The sequence below is a fragment of the Lissotriton helveticus genome, chromosome 4_1 (assembly GCF_964261635.1).
Source record: "Lissotriton helveticus chromosome 4_1, aLisHel1.1, whole genome shotgun sequence".
NCBI lineage: Eukaryota > Metazoa > Chordata > Amphibia > Caudata > Salamandridae > Lissotriton > Lissotriton helveticus.
In genome coordinates, this window is record NC_136063.1 from 407,648,630 (window position 1) to 407,667,914 (window position 19,285).

At 41.7% G+C, this 19,285-nt stretch overlaps 1 protein-coding gene across 2 annotated transcripts in view; it reads left to right on the forward strand.

The window, feature by feature from the left end:
- NCALD (neurocalcin delta) overlaps window positions 1-19,285 on the forward strand; it is a 312,032-nt gene that overhangs the window by 241,644 nt on the left and 51,103 nt on the right. For both annotated transcript variants that reach the window (XM_078686938.1, XM_078686940.1), the window contains exon 3: window positions 12,992-13,097. In XM_078686938.1, coding sequence (XP_078543064.1) covers window positions 12,992-13,097 — 106 coding nt within the window. The remainder of the gene's footprint in view (window positions 1-12,991; window positions 13,098-19,285) is intronic.

A 19,285-nucleotide genomic window follows, 5' to 3' on the forward strand; every position in this document is an offset into this window, starting at 1 on the left:
CTTGTCTGTATCTACCTCATGTAATGTAAAGCGCTCTGATACCTAAGGGTCTTGTTCGCGCTATAGAAAACTTTAAATAAATAAATATAGAATCAAGTCTTACAAGCATATGCGGAAGGGAATACGTCTGATCCCCCTACTGCAGCAACGCCAAGACTCTTCGAACACTGAATGTCTGTGCTGAGGCGTATCTGCAAATGCAATAGCAAGAAAAAGACATGCCATGTTCATTTATTGGCGCTTTAATAACAGTGTGTCACTGAAATAGCCTCACCTCGAATGCCGTTCTTTAGCTCAGATTTTAAATGCCTTTTTTAAAACACCGGTACAAAAGGGGGTGGTAATGGACGGAGCATCTGAACCAATCAAACACTCACACCCAGTCAAACGATCTGGGTTTAATCCATCACCGTTCTTTAGCCCACTCTGCCACCCCAGTTCAGACATGGCTATATGCAAATCAGTCTGACCCTGTGCCTCATGGGAACAGTCCAGCCCGAACTGCCAAGCCATGCCTTCCCTGGACCGGAAACAAGCTTCCGAGGACCGGTTTCTGGCATTCCAGCCGTCTTGCTTGAATCCAGTGGCAAAGTGAGCTAGGGACTCACGTCTGAGCATACCCTGCCACACTTATGGTGGCCAAAAGTGGTACAAAAGTGTTTCCGGTCCAGGGAAGACATGGCTCGGTGATGGATTAAACCCAGATCTTTTGACTGGGTGTGAGTGTTTGATTGATTCAGATGCTCCGTCCATCACCACCCCCTTTTGTACCGTTTTTTAAAACACCGGCAACCTTCTTGAACGTCGATTGAAAGCTTTGTGCTGTAAAAAGTTTTAGCTTCAGGACATCCAAGTCAAAATCATTACCTCTGCTGTGAATTTATGTCACGCGCATCCTTGTTTGACACTAAAAGTCCGTCGACAGATGTACTTGCTGAAAACAGTTTTTTTTGGTCAATGAAATGCCATTGTGCCTAGATAAACTGTACTAAATGTTAACATGCAGAGAACCATTCTGCATACATTTAGCAGGATGAGCTTGTGTCTAAAACGTACACGCAGCGTGAATTGCAATCAGCAGTTGGTGGCTAACTTAACTAGTCTATTATTCAGAAAATTCTCCTACAAAGGAGTGACAAAACCTGATGTGGGTGAAAAAACAAACAGACAAACTTCTTATCCGTTTTAAAGGGCGCAAAAAAAGAAAAATTAACACTCTTTAGTTATTGTTTTGAAATTTTACAAGATGTTGCATTTAGCTTTGAGGGGAAGGTGTGGTTCCTGGCTAAAGCAATGGTGTTCAAACTGCAAAGCGGATACCCCCAGCGGGGTGAGAAATTCATGGTGAGGTTCTGTCAAACAGGAAGCATAAGTGCACAAGTCAGTGTATCAAGATACATCATTTAGTACATTCCTTGCATGATCTTTCAGTCACCTCCCGAAGAATTTAAATTAATCAGCAGCTTTCTTAATAAGATCCCTCGGCATAGTTCAAGCAAACACTGGCAGAAAATATTCAGACCACATTCATTTGAGTGCCCCTCTCCCCTCCCCCCCTCAAAGTATTTTGCGAAGTATGGATCTCATGTTTGCCAGTCAGACTGCTAAAAGGACCCAGCAGGAGGTTAACGGAGAGGCATTTTGCAGAGGAAACATGCGAGGTCCGGAGAAAATCACACTAGATGTGAGAATTCGGCCAACTAATTATTAAAATCACTGACATTGGCAGGTGATTTTAATACTTACACAGGGCGATGGTTACCTAGAGGCTTCTTGGCTTGAAGTAAAAAAGAAACCAGCATTGGCAAAGCCACCATGTCTTGCCTATGCACGATCTATTGGCTTTGTCAATGTTTTTTTAGCCATATTGTACAGCAGCGCAGGCATCAGTGCAGCATTGCTGAAAGCAAAAAAAAAAAAACCGATATGATGCAGTTAATGCTTCATTTATTTACTTTCAGCCATGTTGCAACATGGCCAAGAAACATTGGCAGAAATAAATCTCGCATAGGGGAGACCTATTGGCTTTGCCAGTGCTTGTTTCTTTGAGGCTGTAGGAGGGTATGTGGATGTGACCCTTTAGCATCTTTGGGAGAGGAGGAGCACATATGAAAGAAAAAGGAAACCTATGCCATACACTGTATTGTGCTAAAAAGTCAAATGAAATCGAGGGCAGTAACAGCTAATGGCTCTATGTCGAATTTCCAAAACGGCAAGAATATGGTGGATAGGGTCTGGTAGGAGTATAGGAATTTCATGGAGGAGGCAAACATTTATTTCTCTGAGAAAGTCCCCTCTGAAGGTGACGACACCAGAGAGCTCTTTTTGATCCTGCAGGAAGTTAGTGCAGGAAATCAGCCGTATGCATAAAAAGTGAATACTGGAAACACACATTTAAAATCACTTTGTAATTAAGGTGGATACATTTGGGATACTAGCACAAAAAAGAAGACCTTGCGAGCAAGGATCCACGAAGAGGGAGCGGGACCTATCATTGACGTGCAGAGTGAGTAAAAAATAAAAAACACAACGAAATAACTAGATTTTTTTCCTCGTTCTAGTTTACCGGCAGGAAATAGGAGATAATTGGGGGGCCTGAATCCTGCAGAACGTCCCTCACATGCTTGTCCCACAAGTGTGGTAAATGATGGCATGTGTTATCAGGCGTTATTACAAAAGAAAGTGTACACCTTTTTTCGCCTAAATTCCTAACTGTCTGAAACGGGCATGGAGTAGGCCCCTACTAACTTAATTGATCCTACTAATTATAAACCCATTGCTGGAGCCTCCGTCCTTAGCAGATGATTACTATGTAGTAGTAACGATTGCTGGATATCTCTTGTGTTGTTAGGACATTTTCACTTGGACTTCAGCCTGGCAGAGGAACTAGGTCAACACTGATAGATGGGAGATAGGGAATTGTGAGTACATCTCACAGAGGCCGCTGCTTGACTTGTTTGTCGCCTTAACTACCATTGACCGTAAGATATGGTTGGATAGTTAAAGCAGTAACTCTGATGTCCCATCTAAAAGATTCAGGTCTTTTTGGGAGCATAGATTTGCTTAAGTTATCAGTGTTGGAGTGACAGCACCGCATTAGAACTTAGAAGTGGATTTCCTCGACGCCGCATTAGAACTTAGGTTGTTACAGTAAAAGGGTAAACCCATTGAAGTCACTGGAACCCGGGTACAAGGCGATACAGTAGAGAGGGGTCCCAGTGTATAGCAATTAGCCAGAAAGGACATTCAAACAATTACTTATACATAAATACAAAGAAATTACTTGGGCACACTGTTATTTAATCACAATGTCGCCACCTGTTAATTTATTAATTAGTTTTTGCAGATTGACCTTTCTACTCTCCTCGTTTGGAGCCGGACGGCCCAACCTTTGATTATTCTTTCACAGTAAATAGCATTTGCTATATTTTAGATTCACCCTTTTTAACCACTAAGAACATCCACTTATTGTATATTATTACACCCTTTAGGTAACTCGCCCCTGCCCTCACCCACACCCCCACCGTCCTGATGAAGACCCGTCTTAAGGTCGCATGGATACCTAACATACCCTTGGGGTCGAAACGTCGACAGCCTACTCCCCAACCAGCTTGCGCCACCCATACTGAGGAGATTTACCCAATGCGCATGTAGCATAGCTCAACTGAAATGTACTTGGAACATTGATTGCTCTTCCTGTGGCATGCTGGCTCTATGTTGAAGCTAGCATTGATTAATTTAACCAACCTTTAGCTATTGATCTGCATTTTGTATTTATTTGAACCTTGCACAAACTTTACTCTCACATTCACCCCCCTACCCTCTCGTTTTCCTTTGGCACACTAATGAAAATCTAATAATTGTATGATAAATTGTATCTTTGTACACATTGTGATTAAATAACAGTGTGCCCAATTAAGTTCTTTGTATTTATGTATAAATTGTTTGAATGTCCTTTTTGGCTAAACGCTATACACTGGGACCCCTCTCTACTGTATCGCATTAGAACTTAGAGGTGGATTTCCTCGACGGTCAATGTATATGAAACCATAGCATAATTTATTAATGTATAACAGCGTTGAGGCTCCTATTCTCAGGCAGCAAAAGCTGGAGCTTCCAGTTATTGGTGACATCAAAATAACTTTCTTTTTCTTTAGAGGATCATAGACAAGGTGCAGTGTCATGTGCAGTGCAACTGGCTAGTGCTGCATACAAACAACGATTTAAGAGATTACCTTCATGTTCCTTATCCTCATGCTTTCATAATCCACTCCAAAGCTTTGCAATTACTGGTTAAGTCATCTCGTAAAGTCAGGTCACTGGCTTTTGGGCTCAGTGAGCGAGTGACCTGAGAGGCGCAAGTGATTCGGTGAAACAGCAGGTGTAGTTTCAATATTTATAATTCGGAAACGCTTCAGCCATTCCTAAAAGAGAAGGACAGAGCAATGGAAGCCAGAGTCCTCATTCTTATTGGTGGACTGTTGTTGCAATATGTTCTTGGGAGACTCAAAGAAAATCAGGAAATCAAAATCGTGCTCCTAGATTGCTGGCTAATTTTGGCTATCAGCAACATATTTCTCCTACTTTGCATTGTTCGCATTAGTCCTGTGTAGAGGGAAAGATTACATTCTGGATCTTTACCTCTATTTTTAGGGCTGATCATGAGGATGGTCGAGATAATTTCAACGAAACTGAGGAAGTACGGTCTATGACCAGGATTAAGATCAGACGATATAGCATTACGGATTACCTCAAGGTTTAACAATCACCTCTGGTGGTCGGATATTGCAAGTGAAGGGCAGCGCATTATGAATAACCTCCCATATAGTGTGGAAAAGCAAAAGGACAGTACCCTTTTCAAGGACGCTGCCCTTTTCATGGTTCTTTGGCTACCCTAGTTTCTTGAGACATTGCACAGTGCCTGCTTACCTATGCATATTTAAATGCGCTAAAGTACTCTTGGACTGGACTCATGACTCACAGTCTCAGAAAAAGAAATATTAAGGTGCAAGGGAATCCAAGATGCCACAGTGTTCTACCTTTGAAGCAAGCTGCTTATCATAAAAGCAACTTTTCGGTTCCTCGTCACAACATAGAGTACGCAACCCATGGGGATGATGAAGTTGCAAACATTATCAAAAACATATTCTTGGCATTAAGGTGATGGTGAAGTCATGAAAGAGAGGGTCTAGTTTGACATTCTCTGAAATAGTTTGTTGTATCAAGAAATCCTAATGTAACAAAGGGAAGGAAAATCCCATCATGTCAGCTTTTTGATTGAACCCACTGCCTTGGTTAAACCAGCAAAATTGACATGGGCTGCAGTAACCCTGCATGGAGTTCAACACTCCGTCCATCATCCCCTTTGGTTTTGCTTTGTTCGCCCTTAGTTGGCAGGGTATGCCCAGACTTGGGTCCCTTGCTCACTTTGCCACTGAATTCAAGCTAACCTGGCTGATGACGACTGATTAGCCTGAAACCGGTCCCTGGATGCTTTTTTTCCGGTCCAGGGGAGACATGGCTTGGCAGTTCGGGCTGGACTGTTCATATGGCCATGTCTGAACTGTGGTGTTGGAGTGAGCTAAAGAATGATGATGAATTAAACCCAGATCAGTTGACTGCTTGCAATGTTCAACACTCCGTCCATCATCCCCTTTGGTTTTGCTTTGGAGTGCTGGGTGAACAGGTACAGTGGGAAAAGTCGCATATTATCAACCCAACTCCTCCTACAGTTCCATTTTTATTTTTATGCCTGGAAATTTTTAATAAAATCGCCAACATTATTGGATTGTGAAGCTGAGGAGCACTGCTCTTCCTCACAGTAGCTCCCATGGCTCTTCTATAGCGAGTGCCCTAGAGTGCGTGTTCACTTTGTCCCAGTGTGCCCCTGCCTTACGCATACTGCGTACCTTCCTCCCTTTTGTGGTACACAATATGGATAAGCGGTTTGACAATACGCAGTTCTCTCTGCAGTATCGCTGAGTAAGAATCCCAAAAGTTGTAATCAATTTAAAATAACTAAAGTAATTCAGTTAAATAAATGAATCTTAAAATGACTTTTGAACTTTCACCCTGACACATTCTAAATTACCTAATTTAAGGGACTCTTTGATTGCCTTAGGCATAGTTCTTTCTGGTTTTATATCTAGGGGATTGATTAATGATGAGATTGAATAGCAGCATTTCAGTTTTTCCATGAGACCACACAACAATGACTTAAAAGGGCATAAATTGTCAAACAAGAATTCCCTCTTGGTTATAACTTTATAAATTTATGGACACTTTCTGGCCTTGCACTTCATTCACACAGGAGCAAATAAGAAAAATTAGTTAAAAAACACAATTTATTGAATCACAAAAAATGCATTAAAAGATACCGATCTTCTCCTAACAGATACATTAAAATAGAAAAGCATAATTCTTCACAATTAAAAAAGTGATTACATTACATGAGTGGGAAACAAAAAGGCCAAAGGAATTGATGTATCCAATTAGCATGAGATAAGTACAAAAATGACAAAATTCAATTTTTACTCTGATATCCAATTCCGTATTTATAACCGAGTTGTCACCAAATATTCATAGTACTTAAACTCAGACACAAAGGGGCATCGACGCGTTTCGGTGGGCACAATATTTGGGAGCCAACACCTTCTTCAGGATACAATAGTAGAATCCCACATACAGTTTAAGATATCTGAAATGCAAGAAAAGAGATCTTAAAAAGGCAATATTACAGCCTTGAATCCTAAATATAAACATCTCATTTGTTTTTAAAAAAACCTTTCCTAAAAGCTCCATACCTACATATTTCATTTGAACCATTCATACTATCCAAGCATTACAAACAGTCCTTCACTTTAATATTATGGTAAATACAGAGAACTTTTCTGACAAACAGCGAACATAATACAGAGATAAACAATATGATTAGTATGTTTGGCATATTTGTGTACTGTACAACGTCTATCCAGAGGCAGCCCTTCATCCCGCGTAACGATTCACTGGTTACACTAATCGCTAGTTATACTTATCATGTGAATGGGCTGATAATTACCTCATACATAAATAACGGCCACTTCTTGTGAGTCCGTAAGCATATATCACTAAGGCGGTTATCTTATTCTAGACGGAGATAAGATTGGTAACCCAATAAGTTATCTTAAAGGTTCTCAACATCGCCTATTTTATTATACATAGTTTCGCTACAACATACCTTTTTATTGGTTGTGGTCTTAATAAGACGTTTCATTAAAGGCCACTCCGACTTCAGCCTAGTAAAGATCTCGATACTTCATGTATTCTATGAATAGAGTTATGAAATCTTGATATTAGTAATGTGTAGACCGCCAAAGTCTATCTCTCAAAAAAAGTAGAATCTGTATTTAAATAACCCCTGTCGAGTTATTTCTAACAGTCCAGGGAGCAAGTATGGTTGTGACCATTTTATATTCCACATTGCATATGAGATCTCTTTTCTATTTGTAGTATAACTCGAGAAGACTCATAGGTCTCCATGGGACTCCCACTTATATTCACATACGGCTATACATTGGGCAATTTTTTCCAATGCAAGATTCTACCTACGTCACAACCGGATCCCCCACCCTTATGTATTACGATTTCATATTTCATTGCAAGATTCTGTACAATGGACCCGTTGGTAGGCTCTATCCATTGCGGAATCTCACTACTCAAACTATAATGTATGGGAAACGGCACGGTCTAGATTTCACACATTACCGAGTCACTAGACAATAATATGTAAGAGCTAATGTACATTTATCCGGCATCAGAGCTTTTTGGTGCTTTAAGGTCTGTTTCGTAAAATGTCGGGCTACTTTGTGATCCCTCCGTCACAGCCAACACCGTTCTAACAATAAATAAAATAAGGTTGGCACATGTAAATCGCCGGGCTCTATTAGGTTATTGCTGGTAATATATACATGCAACGCCATCACGCGTCTTACCTGAATACCGTTAGTACAGACCCTCCAATCGAGTTCACATTTCGGAGTGCATAAACCAACTTCCCGTATTAAGCGCCCGCGCTTATATACTCTCCAGGACAGATCTGACTCTATACACACGTTATCGCATCCGGTCGAACGTGGTCTAACTTCCGGTAGTTCCAACGACTAGAGCGCTAAGTTTTAAGCGTGGTAGATGGCTTTTTTAAAGAAAAGACTATGCATTTGTTATCCTTTTTTTTTTTTTTTTTGTCGACGCGTGTCATTCAATATTCATGCCCATTTTCAATTTGTATTATATAGCAAAAAACTATTCACAGTTTAAATACGTCTTTATTCGTTCGTAAATTTATAAAGGTTCTTGATAGTAGATACGTATTCTAATGGTATTTAAGCAAGGGACAGCCTCAAACCAGGACCCTCTTACTAATCCACTTTTGCTATTTATCCCATGCCCGGAACGCTAAGTGCGATTTACGCTTTTCACCCGCAGATTTCCAATGTGCGTCAGTAAGTCATTCTTCTAGGTAGGTGTATACATCATTAGTAGGTCTTAAACCAAATAATTTATTTATACCATAATTTTTATGCCATATCATACATTTGCGTATAGTTGTACAAGTAATGTATTTGCATTATTATCTTTTCAGATCAAGGTGTTAGGGTACATTTAATATACCCGAATTAATACACTATGTACATTTGTGATACATAGTATCATGTCATAGTGTATAGATTGAAACAAATGTAATAAATATACATAGTTATCCATACTAGTGAAAAATTGACAACAGGAATAAACCTCATACAACTTTGCTAGTGTTAAACAACTTGTCACATTCTATATGTTCTTATTACTGATTGCACATCACAGTAATACATTTCTAGAGATCCTTACATAGGTCATAACGGGCGTTCCCACTCCTCCTTTGAGTTTAGCCCATCTCTGACCGTGTTTAAAAAGGAAATGTACCATTGCTCACGTATTTTCCTCTTGGAGAGCATGTCACCTCCTCTTTTCCCTATTTTTATTTTCTCCAGAACGAACCAAGTGAAATCACTTTCACTATGGCCAGCATCCATAAAATGTGTCACTAGTGGTGCTGTCATCTTATTGGTCCTAATCGCGGACCTATGCTCTTGTACCCTTACACGTACCTCCCTGCCTGTCTCTCCAACATATCCAAGACCGCAGGGGCATTTTAGAAAGTAAATAACATTCTTGCTTCTGCAATTATTCATGGTCTTACATTTAATTGTTTTACCATTGTGAGTTATTTCAGATTTTTGTGCACACTGCTCACAGACATTACAGGTGCTACATTTAAAATTGCCTACTGCCGCTGTATTGGTCATAGTTCTCTGGACTACTTGATTTTATTCCCTGTACGTATGAACCAAGAGGTCACGTAAATACTTGTTTTTTTTTAAAAGCTAATAAAGGTTTCTCCAGGAAAACATTCTCATCATGATTAAGAATGTGCCAGTTTCTGTTTACTACATTTTTTATCTGGTTGCTGATGGTGGAGAATTTTCACAAACACGATTTTATTAAGAGGCTCCTTCACTTTTTCGGATTTATTGATTAGGGCGTCCCGATCATAGAATCTGGCTCTTTTAAATGATTGCGTCAGCAATTTTTTCGGATATCCTCTATCTCTGGACTTTTTCTTAAGAATTTCAGAGTGTTTGTAAAAGTCCTCCAACTCCGAGCAATTCCTCCTAAGTCGCAGAAATTGGCTGAAAGGTATGCTCTCTCTGCGACGTAGGATGAAAGCTGGAAAGATGGAGCAATGTGTTTTTAGCCGAAGGCTTGGTGAATAATTCCACTTCCAAATGTCCACATGTCTCCTTAATTGTAATATCAAAAAAATCAACTTTTACATTACTCCAGCATGATGTAAACTTAAGGTTGGGGTCACCCTAGTTGAGCCATAACAAAAATTCTTCTAATAGTTCAATAGATCCTTCCCAAATAAAAAAAAAGGGCATAAACCAGCTCACTACTCCACTCCATTTTAGGAGCATTAGCTGTGTGTGTTTCTACATGCAATGGTCTTTGGTTCGGACCCTACCCATGATTGGCTGGCTTTCTGTGGATCTCATTTCCAGCCTCTTATTCAATGCCATTTCTCCATATTCACTGTTTGTCTCAGAGTGGCGGCTGGTAGGGGACAATGGCGGGAGTAGGGGGAGGGTAGGAAAAAAACCAGACTTGCTTTTAAACTCCGCCCTCCTCTGTCTTCTTCTCTGGAACGGACGCACCCAGGCTCCCAGTCTGTCCCAGCCAATCAAGACGCTGCCGTAAAGCAGCGTTGTGATTGGTCTGAGCCCCATGGTTCGGCGCTCAGATAGGGACTGACATGCTGGCCATGTTCTCCACCCAGGCTGTATAATACAGCCTGTGGAGAACATACACAGTGCGCATGACAGTTTGGCTGGCCCCCAACAGCTGGCCACACAGTCTCATGCACTTATGGTGCTGCTCCCCACTCCTCTCTCTGCTGGCGTCACGCAGCCCAGCTCCGCCCGCCGTGACCTGTACCTTTACAGACAGATTAAAAATAAAATGAATTATAAGGTTCGGTTATTATCATTTTATTTTTACTTTACTCCGCAGTGGGGCAACGCTCATTTGCCATAGTGGAGGAGCCGCCCCTGGTCTTACCTCCTAGATCATTTATTCTTTTTCATGTTCTGATTGGATAACTTGTGTCCTTCCACGGTTGACGCTATAGAACTATTATTTCTCATCTATTTAGCATCCCATGGGAGCTCATGCAAGAACTGTTTTGCAAGGGTCTGGCAGGTGGACCCTGCCATCTTGATCCCTTGCCACTACCATCCGATTAGTTTTATTTTTTATTATTTATTCTTTTTTTTAAACTTATATGTGTATAGTTTTTAGCCAATGCACAGCAGCCTCACACTACTACTGGGCCTCAGCTCGACAGTTGCTCCCCGACCTTCCACTTCCTAATCTATTAAAAACACACATTTTCCCAGAGGGCCCTGCAGCTGCACACTGCTACTCAGCTACTTGTTTCTGTTCGCCCTCACACACACACACTTTGATTTACATTTGTTGTACCAAAATGGCCTTCAGCCATCTTTAGAAGATACATTAAAGTTAGAGTTCATTCCAAAGGGCCACCGGGTGGTTTGCTATGCATTCTTATGCATCGGCAGCCTTCTTGAACAGCATTTTCATCGAGAAAATGCCATTCGAATTTCGGAATGATGTCTTCTCAATGAAAACCTTTTTAAAATGGTTCCTGTGTTGTGTGTCTGCACTAGTGGCATCACACCACATATACGCAACATAGCTCCCATCTTTGAATTATGTTGGTTTTTTTTAGATGGCTCCTGGATGGTGGCAGTGGGGTGGGAACATTTCAGTTGAGCTCAGAAGACAGAATTCCATTGATGGCTCATCCCACCACCTGCAACCCCCATTCCTCAACTGCTGGCTAACTAAGGAAGATGAGGAGGCTCTTCGGGAGAGCACATGTCCCGGTTTGGGAACATGCTGCCACTAACCACTGCTGGGGCACTTGAGCCATTTGTCATGCGGTCTGGTGAACCACATCTCTTTCTGGGACACCCACCCAGTTGTGGGAAAATCCAGCAACCCATCCGTTGGACCTTCGAGCCGCTGTTTCCTTCTGCAGGTGGCGGGGAGCTGAACCTTGGTTGGTGTGTGAGCCCCTAATGTCCTGTTGGCGGCCTGAGCTAAACCCGGTGTAGTGATTGGCCTTCATAGACTCCCTGTATCGTGGTGATGTCGCCTTGAGGAGCACTGATACCAGATGATCAAGGACCCTGAGCTGAGGTCTGATGCAAGCGTGCCATGTCGAGAGTAACCAACTTATTGACTAGACTGCCAATGAACCATGCAGCCCACCCTGGAAAGTGACCATATTTGTGTTTCACATCAAGAAAGAGCAAACGCCTAGCTGAATTCACCGTGCTGCACACTACCTCTCCTGGAGCCCTGCAAGAGCTTGACATATGGTACTCTCACATAGAACTAAAATACTTGTGATGTAATGCTCAACACAGACCTTCTTTAAAGCGCTCCACTATTAGGTATCCTCTTATTAATTCCCTGGTACTGTAATTAGGCAATATCTGTTTTTTGTGTACGTTCTCATGTTAATGGTTCTCTGTTCTCCATCTGTATGCGAAATTGGCATTCGAAACCGTTTATTGCAAACTACCCTGGCATTACATACCTGTTGTGTGAAGCACTGCGACACCCCTTTGGGCCGGGTTCACGCTGCATACAACTGTACAAATAAATAAATAAACCACAGTACGGTGCACACGTGTTGTGATGTCAGAGCGCATGTGCACACCACAGCTGTAATTTCTTATTTGTTTTGTGGCTGCCAAGTAAAGCAAGCATTGGCAAAGCCAACAGCTCACGCTGGGTTTTAAAAGGCACAACCAATTCACTTTGCCAGAACTTGTTCAGCTTGGCTTCCTTGCTTTCATTTCTTTAACACCACTCTGCACATTTTTCATTTGAATACACTGCTTAGCCCTGTGGGTCTTTTGGTTTGCTTCTGATATAAAATCCGGTATTAGCGAGCGCGGTTATTCTATATCAGATAGTGTGTGCAGTGTTACTTATTATTTTCTGTCCAGGCAGGGCTAATCGTTGTGTGAACTTCTATTATGTGGGGCAGAGACCACTAGAGATTTCTTTCATTAGTTGACTGTCGGGACCAATGAAGAATTCTATATATGGCATATGAAGTAGGCAAGGTACAAGGGCAACAAATTGTTCATTTAAATACATGTGTAGCTCATTCTGTGAAGTTTCCAAGAATGTAGTTTATAATGAGGACAGCCTGCCAATAAGTATTCGTGATTTCACTGCAGGAGCTGTGGACTCCTGTCATGAGAGATGTCAGTTTCATTGTATTTTTACAAAATTCGCAGACTTTTAAAAATAGAATTGTTGCATGCTGGTGCAGCTGCCATACACTGTCAATAATCTTCTTTTGTTCCCTCAGGCAATCTACAAGATGGTCTCTTCAGTAATGAAAATGCCCGAAGATGAGTCAACGCCGGAAAAAAGAACAGAAAAAATATTCCGTCAGATGGATACCAATCGAGATGGTACGATCCTTTGTGAACTGCAATATAGTCAGGGCCACTGGAATTATGCGACAGGAGAAAATCAAATGATACAGCAGGGTTGAATAATTATGCATAAGGAAAAGGCAAATTTTGTGGCACATTTTGTGACTGTGTTAATACATTATTTTATCTTTTTTGCTCTTGGTAACAGTAACTTTTTAACACTCAAATAGAGCAATAGGCAATTGAAAGGTAACCAGTTGACGTTTGCGAAAGGGTCTTTTATTGTGCAGCAACACGTGTTGCTGGGACTTGGGTAACTTGAATCATTTGAGCTAGAAACACTTTTGGAGGGTAAAATCTGCAAATCATGCAGGAAATACTTAATGTGGCAAATCCACAATGATGCAGAAAACGTTGCGGTTCGCAGAATCGCATAACTTCAGTCGCCCTGAATATAGTCTCAATCAAATGCAACTTAACAAAAAAATAATCAGATATTGTGATATTTCAGTCCCTTGTATTGCATTAACATTACAACCTCCTGGAAAGAGGCACATTTTGGAAAAATAATTTGGGGGATTTCTTCTCCCCACTGACTAGCATTGAAGTGGGATTGAATTTGGACTGGAAAAAGCTAAATTAATGTTTGCCTTTAAAAAAAAAAGAAAGCTGCCCACCTGACCAGGTTCTTTCGATATTTGTGGTATTGTATATAACATTAATTAAACAAAGGGTAGGAAAGAAGAGTTATTAGGAAAGTTGGGTAAAAGAATGGATAGCTGCCCCACACCATTTTAGGTCTGTGATAACTGCCCGTTACCCCTGAATTGTCAAACAACTCACCAATCATCCTACTAATTCTGACGAGATCTGCATTTTAAATTACAGTGGCTTTCAGCTTTATGCTAGTATTTTTTGTCACAGCATTCCTTATCTCTATCCCCAAAATACAGCTTTGTCCAACAATGTTTCTCCATCATATGGATCCACTTAGAAATTACCAGCACAAAACTGATGTGTAGGTTTTTTTTTTAACTATGTGATAACTTGAAAATAATTACTATCTCCTTTTAAAATTAATAAATGTACGCCCATTTACAGTTTCAAGCTACAAGTATCACCTGTAACCCTATATTTGAGATGTCTGCACATCCATACAGGAACTAGAGCCCACAGCACATACACCCATAGTTGAAAGCAGAAGCACAAAATCACTTGTGCATTGATTTTTCCCTTTGCAGAGTACAGCTGGTAGAAAGTGGAGATTCAGCCGCTCCAAATTAGACCCCCTCTGGGATGGAACACGGATACGAAGAAGGCGTTGCCATTATTGAAAGCATTTCTCTATCATTCACAAGAATGTAATGTGCACAGAAACGCTACCGTCAGAAATCTATGCTGATAAGTCTGCTATAGAGGTGTTCAACATAGGCCCTGGAGAGCCATATGCATGCACGATTTTCAAGAAAACTACCCCAAATAACTCCGTGCAAATGGATCTTTGAACCTATTCAGCAACTCTGGCATTGACTGGGTCTTAATATACCAATGGTATTTATGGAATGCCTTATTGTATATATGCAATAGTAGTGTTGTGCTAATCTCAAGAGTACCAATCCATGAAGGAAAACATTTCAGAGTCAAAATTAAAATAGATACATTTGGATTTTAATATCTTTACAATGTGGATGAGAAGTTGGATTGGAAGTTCTTGCAAAATATAACCAGTAAGGACCAAACGTGTTTGAGAAGCAGTAGCCCAGCCTCTGGAACGCCAGAAGAATGACTTGCACAATTAAGGTACTAAATCCGAGCTTAATCATTTCGATGTTATATCCCAACTACAAAGTTCACTGCACAACTACAGTAATAAAATAGTTCATTATCATTAATTACATGTAATGTGTAGTCTCCAATTTCTGCTTTTATAATTCCATATGAGATTGTATTACATTCACTGGACACAGAGGTTCTGCTTTTATAGTATTGTACAGTTCTAGTTATATCAAATGCATACCACAGCGACAATTTATTGATAAATATCTGTGCTTGATTGCAATATTGATCCCAAGAGGACTTGGGTAACTGGCATTTAGGACTTCTGATTTTTTTTTTATTATTATAACATTTTTATTGGCATTTGGGTATGTAATCAAGGTCTTTAACAATACATATTCGGCATGCAAGACATTTGCAATCAGTCAATACATTTTTCTGTATTTCTCCGAGCTGGAAAGTAACATCAGTTTGTTCTCGAGTCACATACCTATGTACTCCTTTCCTATATATACAGTTTACTAGGTTATATCACTAAGTCAGAGTCCACTGTTGGTTTATGGTCAAGGAGGGGGTCTACGCTCTTAAGTGTGGTATGCAGCATGTATGAGTCCAGTCTATCAAGCGACAGGGTGTCTGAGTGCCTATAACTATATGTCTAACAGCGCGTTTTAAGTACGGGATACCTCAGAAGGAGAATAAAACTACCATAGTAATAAAGAAAAAATAAGATAACAATAAACCAAATAACTGTAACTTTGCAATGTGGTATGCCAATTTAAACTTTCGTCTGTGATATTTCGTGAGGGCGGTAAGGCTTGGCTCAGAAACGGGGCCGCAGTCTCGGACCTAGTCATCTGTCCTGTCAAATGGGGATATATTGGGGGAGGGGGGACATTGCAACTCAGGGGGTCAACCTCTGTGCCACTCTTGCTCCTAACCTACAGATTTATGCGACTCACGTTATCGGGTTGTGGTCTAGTTTCGGCTTCTTCCTCTCAATGGTGGTATCTATCAGTGTGTTCCCAGTTTTCTAAGACCTCTCTCCAGGGACCCGCCATGGTATGTTGTCTCAGCCCTCGAGCATCTTCTCTAGCCAAGGCCCATTCCTCCGCTCTTGCCCAGTGTGTCGCATCTCTTTTCCAGTCTGGTATAGCTGGCCCTGTTGTTGATTTCCATGCTAATGCTATACTCCTTTTAGCTAAGATTAAGGCCAGATCTAAACATTCAGAGCCTACCTTCCGGTTGGGTGGTCTGGGGAATAGTCCCAGTATACAGGTCTCTATTGTGGGTTCAAGCGTGCGCCCTACTGTTGTACCTGTCCGTTATAATAGTTCATGCCAAAATCAGTTCACTACCGTACAGCTCCATATCATATGAGTAAAATCAGCATTGTTGCAGTTGCATCTTTGGCAGATGCATGTTTCTCCCAAATCCTATGGGGTGTCGTGCACGTCTTGTGCGTGTATTTAAACTGTATATATTTGAATCTGGTGTTTCAATAGACCTTTTTGTTATATGCCAGTATCTTTTTCCATTCCCCGTCTGTCAGATCCCGGTTCAGGGCAGTCATCCATTTGTCTCAAAATATTAGTCGTGGGGCATGTGACAGATGTTGCAATGCATTATAGAACCATTTCACTTGGTGATGCGCCCCTTCCAGAGTTCGTATGGATTGTAACAATCCATGCATCTCGGCCTCCTCCCGTCCGCAATTCCACAGTTTACGGAATGTGCGTATCAGTACTTCGTATAAAAGGAACTGCCACGTTGCAATCAGGTCCTTTCAACCAAGTCCCTCATCGGTACCAGCAATGACTGGTGGTAGCAATCCCCTACTGTCTCCAACCCCACCTTAATCCAGTGAGACATTTGTTCAGGAGTGCATATCTTCATAGGGGCACCGTGCAGTAGGCCTATCAGGGGTAGGGCAGGCACATTTAGGGTGTCTTCGCCCGAGTGGCCACACTACATCTCCAGCTTTGTAATGCTGTGGTTTGCAACATTGACTAGTGGGGAATCACTGCAGCTTAGTCTAGCATTTAAGCCAATTGCAAAGTTATGTGGTCCCCTGTGTCCGTCAAATCAGTGCCCTTGGGGCCTACGCCTTTGATCCATTGTGCCAGCCACTGTAGTTGGGAGGCCATATAGTAGTGCTCAAAGTTTAGCATACGCAGCCCCCCTTCCTCAACTGGGCGCTGTATGTTAGCAGGGACACCCTCCAGCGGCTCTTATCCCAGATGAGCTCTTTAAGTAAGATGTCTAGCTGCCTTAGCCAGCTAGGGGGCCCTACCAATGGTAGGTTAACAAAGAAATACAGTATGCGTGGTAGCATAACGGTCTTTGATAGGGAGATTCTCGCAATGATCAGGGGACGCAGGGAGCACCAAAAAGGGACACAAGCTTTAAGGGATCGCAGTGCACGTCCGAGATTTCCTTCTCTCATATCCTCCAGTGAATGAAATGTATGGATCCCCAGATACTTGAAGGTGTGGGGAGCCAATTAAGATCTATAGGCAGGTCCGCTGGGCGGGGAGCATCTGGCATCAGCAGGAACAGGTAGGTCTTTTATTGACTCGTAATCCAGAAACCCGCTCACATCTATCCAAGATATCAGTGCCGAAGTGGCACCGCTCCTAGCATCATTAAGGTATGTCTGGAGATCATTTGCATATAGCAAGCTAATATGTGTGTGACCACCAACTGTTACCCTCAGCCCATCTCCGCCCTGGCAGAATAATGCAGCCAACAGTTATATTGCTAAAGCAAACCGGAGAGGGGACAAAGGGCATCCCTGTTGTGTATCCCGGAAGATACAGTATTGCGTGGAGACTACCCTACCCTACCCGTCCTGACCCTGGCAGTAGGCCGTTTATAGAGCAGCTGAACTCATTTTACCCACTCCTCACCAAGACCCATGTGTTGCATGGTATCAAATAGGAAGTCCTGTCTAATTGTATCAAATGCCAGGAGTGCTGCATTGGGGAGAGGTCGCATAGTTGGATGGTATAATATGTGGTAGAGACGACTTAAATTATAAGAGGTTCTTCTCTTCAGGATAGCGCTGTTCGGGTCTGTGTGGACATGTGCGGGAGCAGGCGTTGGGTCAGCAGCTTACTGAGGATTTTAAAATCCATACTGAGCATGGAGAGTGGGTGATAAACACGAACCTGTGGGCCTTCTAGCTTGGTTTGGACCCGTTGAGGGTCTCAAAGGGTGGGGTGTGTGTGTAAGTAGCTCCGTTAGTCAAAAAGCCAGGTCTTGAGTGTTCCAGGTCTTTGCCGCGATGTAGGATTAGGCCCTTCCACCTGTTATGTCGTTGTGGGGTTTCGGCGAGGGCGAGGTTGGCGGATCAGAGGTTTCTCTTGGGTACTTGGAAGGAGATTCTTTCATTGAGGTATTGGGGTCCGGTGTTGTGGAGGCATTTGTAGGAATGGGTTTGTATCTTGAAAGTGATTCTCTTTTCGACGGGAAGTCTTTGTGATTGTTAGAAATGCATGCTGGCCACCGTGGAATTATGTTATTAATAAGGCAGCTGATGTTTTGTTACCCGCTTTTTTAATCTTACCTTAACAAATAGAACAACTTTTATTTAATTTATTGTTGAAAAAGTTAACATGTTTATATTTGATATTGCCATCCTGTGATATTATTAGTAGCCCTTATATAAAACGCTAACATTGATTTATACATTATAATGAGCTCTTCTTTGGAGAGCCGTCCTGTATATTAAGTAAGAAATAACAAGTGAAGTTAATGTGTTAATTTGACACAGTAAGTTAGAGGGACTCCCGTTTATTGATCCACCAGCATTTTTGCTGTGTTAAGATTATCTTGATCTCCTGCCCTTTTAGACTTCTCTGTACTTTCAACTATTTGAAATCTTATGTCTTCTCTTGTATATCTCATTTCTTTGAAATGCCTTAATAAAGGTACATTTGTGTTTGTTCCAGTGTTTGATCAATGTCCATCCCAGTACATTTTATCAACTTTCTTTATTTGACCTACCTAATACAGGTCACGTGCACCATTATTATGCACATTGTTTATTCAGTTTCATCTGTGATATCTCACTATGATTCCTTTAGCATTGATAGTAGCTTTAGAATGCTTTTGACAAAGAATCCACATTATTATTATTATTATACAAAATTTATAGCGCGCTCAGTTACCCAGGAGCATCCCGGCGTGAGACAGAACAAGGAGGAACCTCAGCTCAATCGCTACACTGGAAACAAATGAGTCTTCAGAAGTTTCCTAAAGAGTAAAATCTCGGGCTCTGAACGGATCTTAAGGGGCAGGGAATTCCATAGAGTCGCCACTTGCACTGAGAAACGCCTGCCCCCAGAGCGAGCCTTCTTTACTCTAGCTGACTGCAGACGATGTCCTTGATCCGAGCGCAAAGGACGTGTGGGCTTGTAAGGGCGTGCCATAGTGGAGAGAATGGG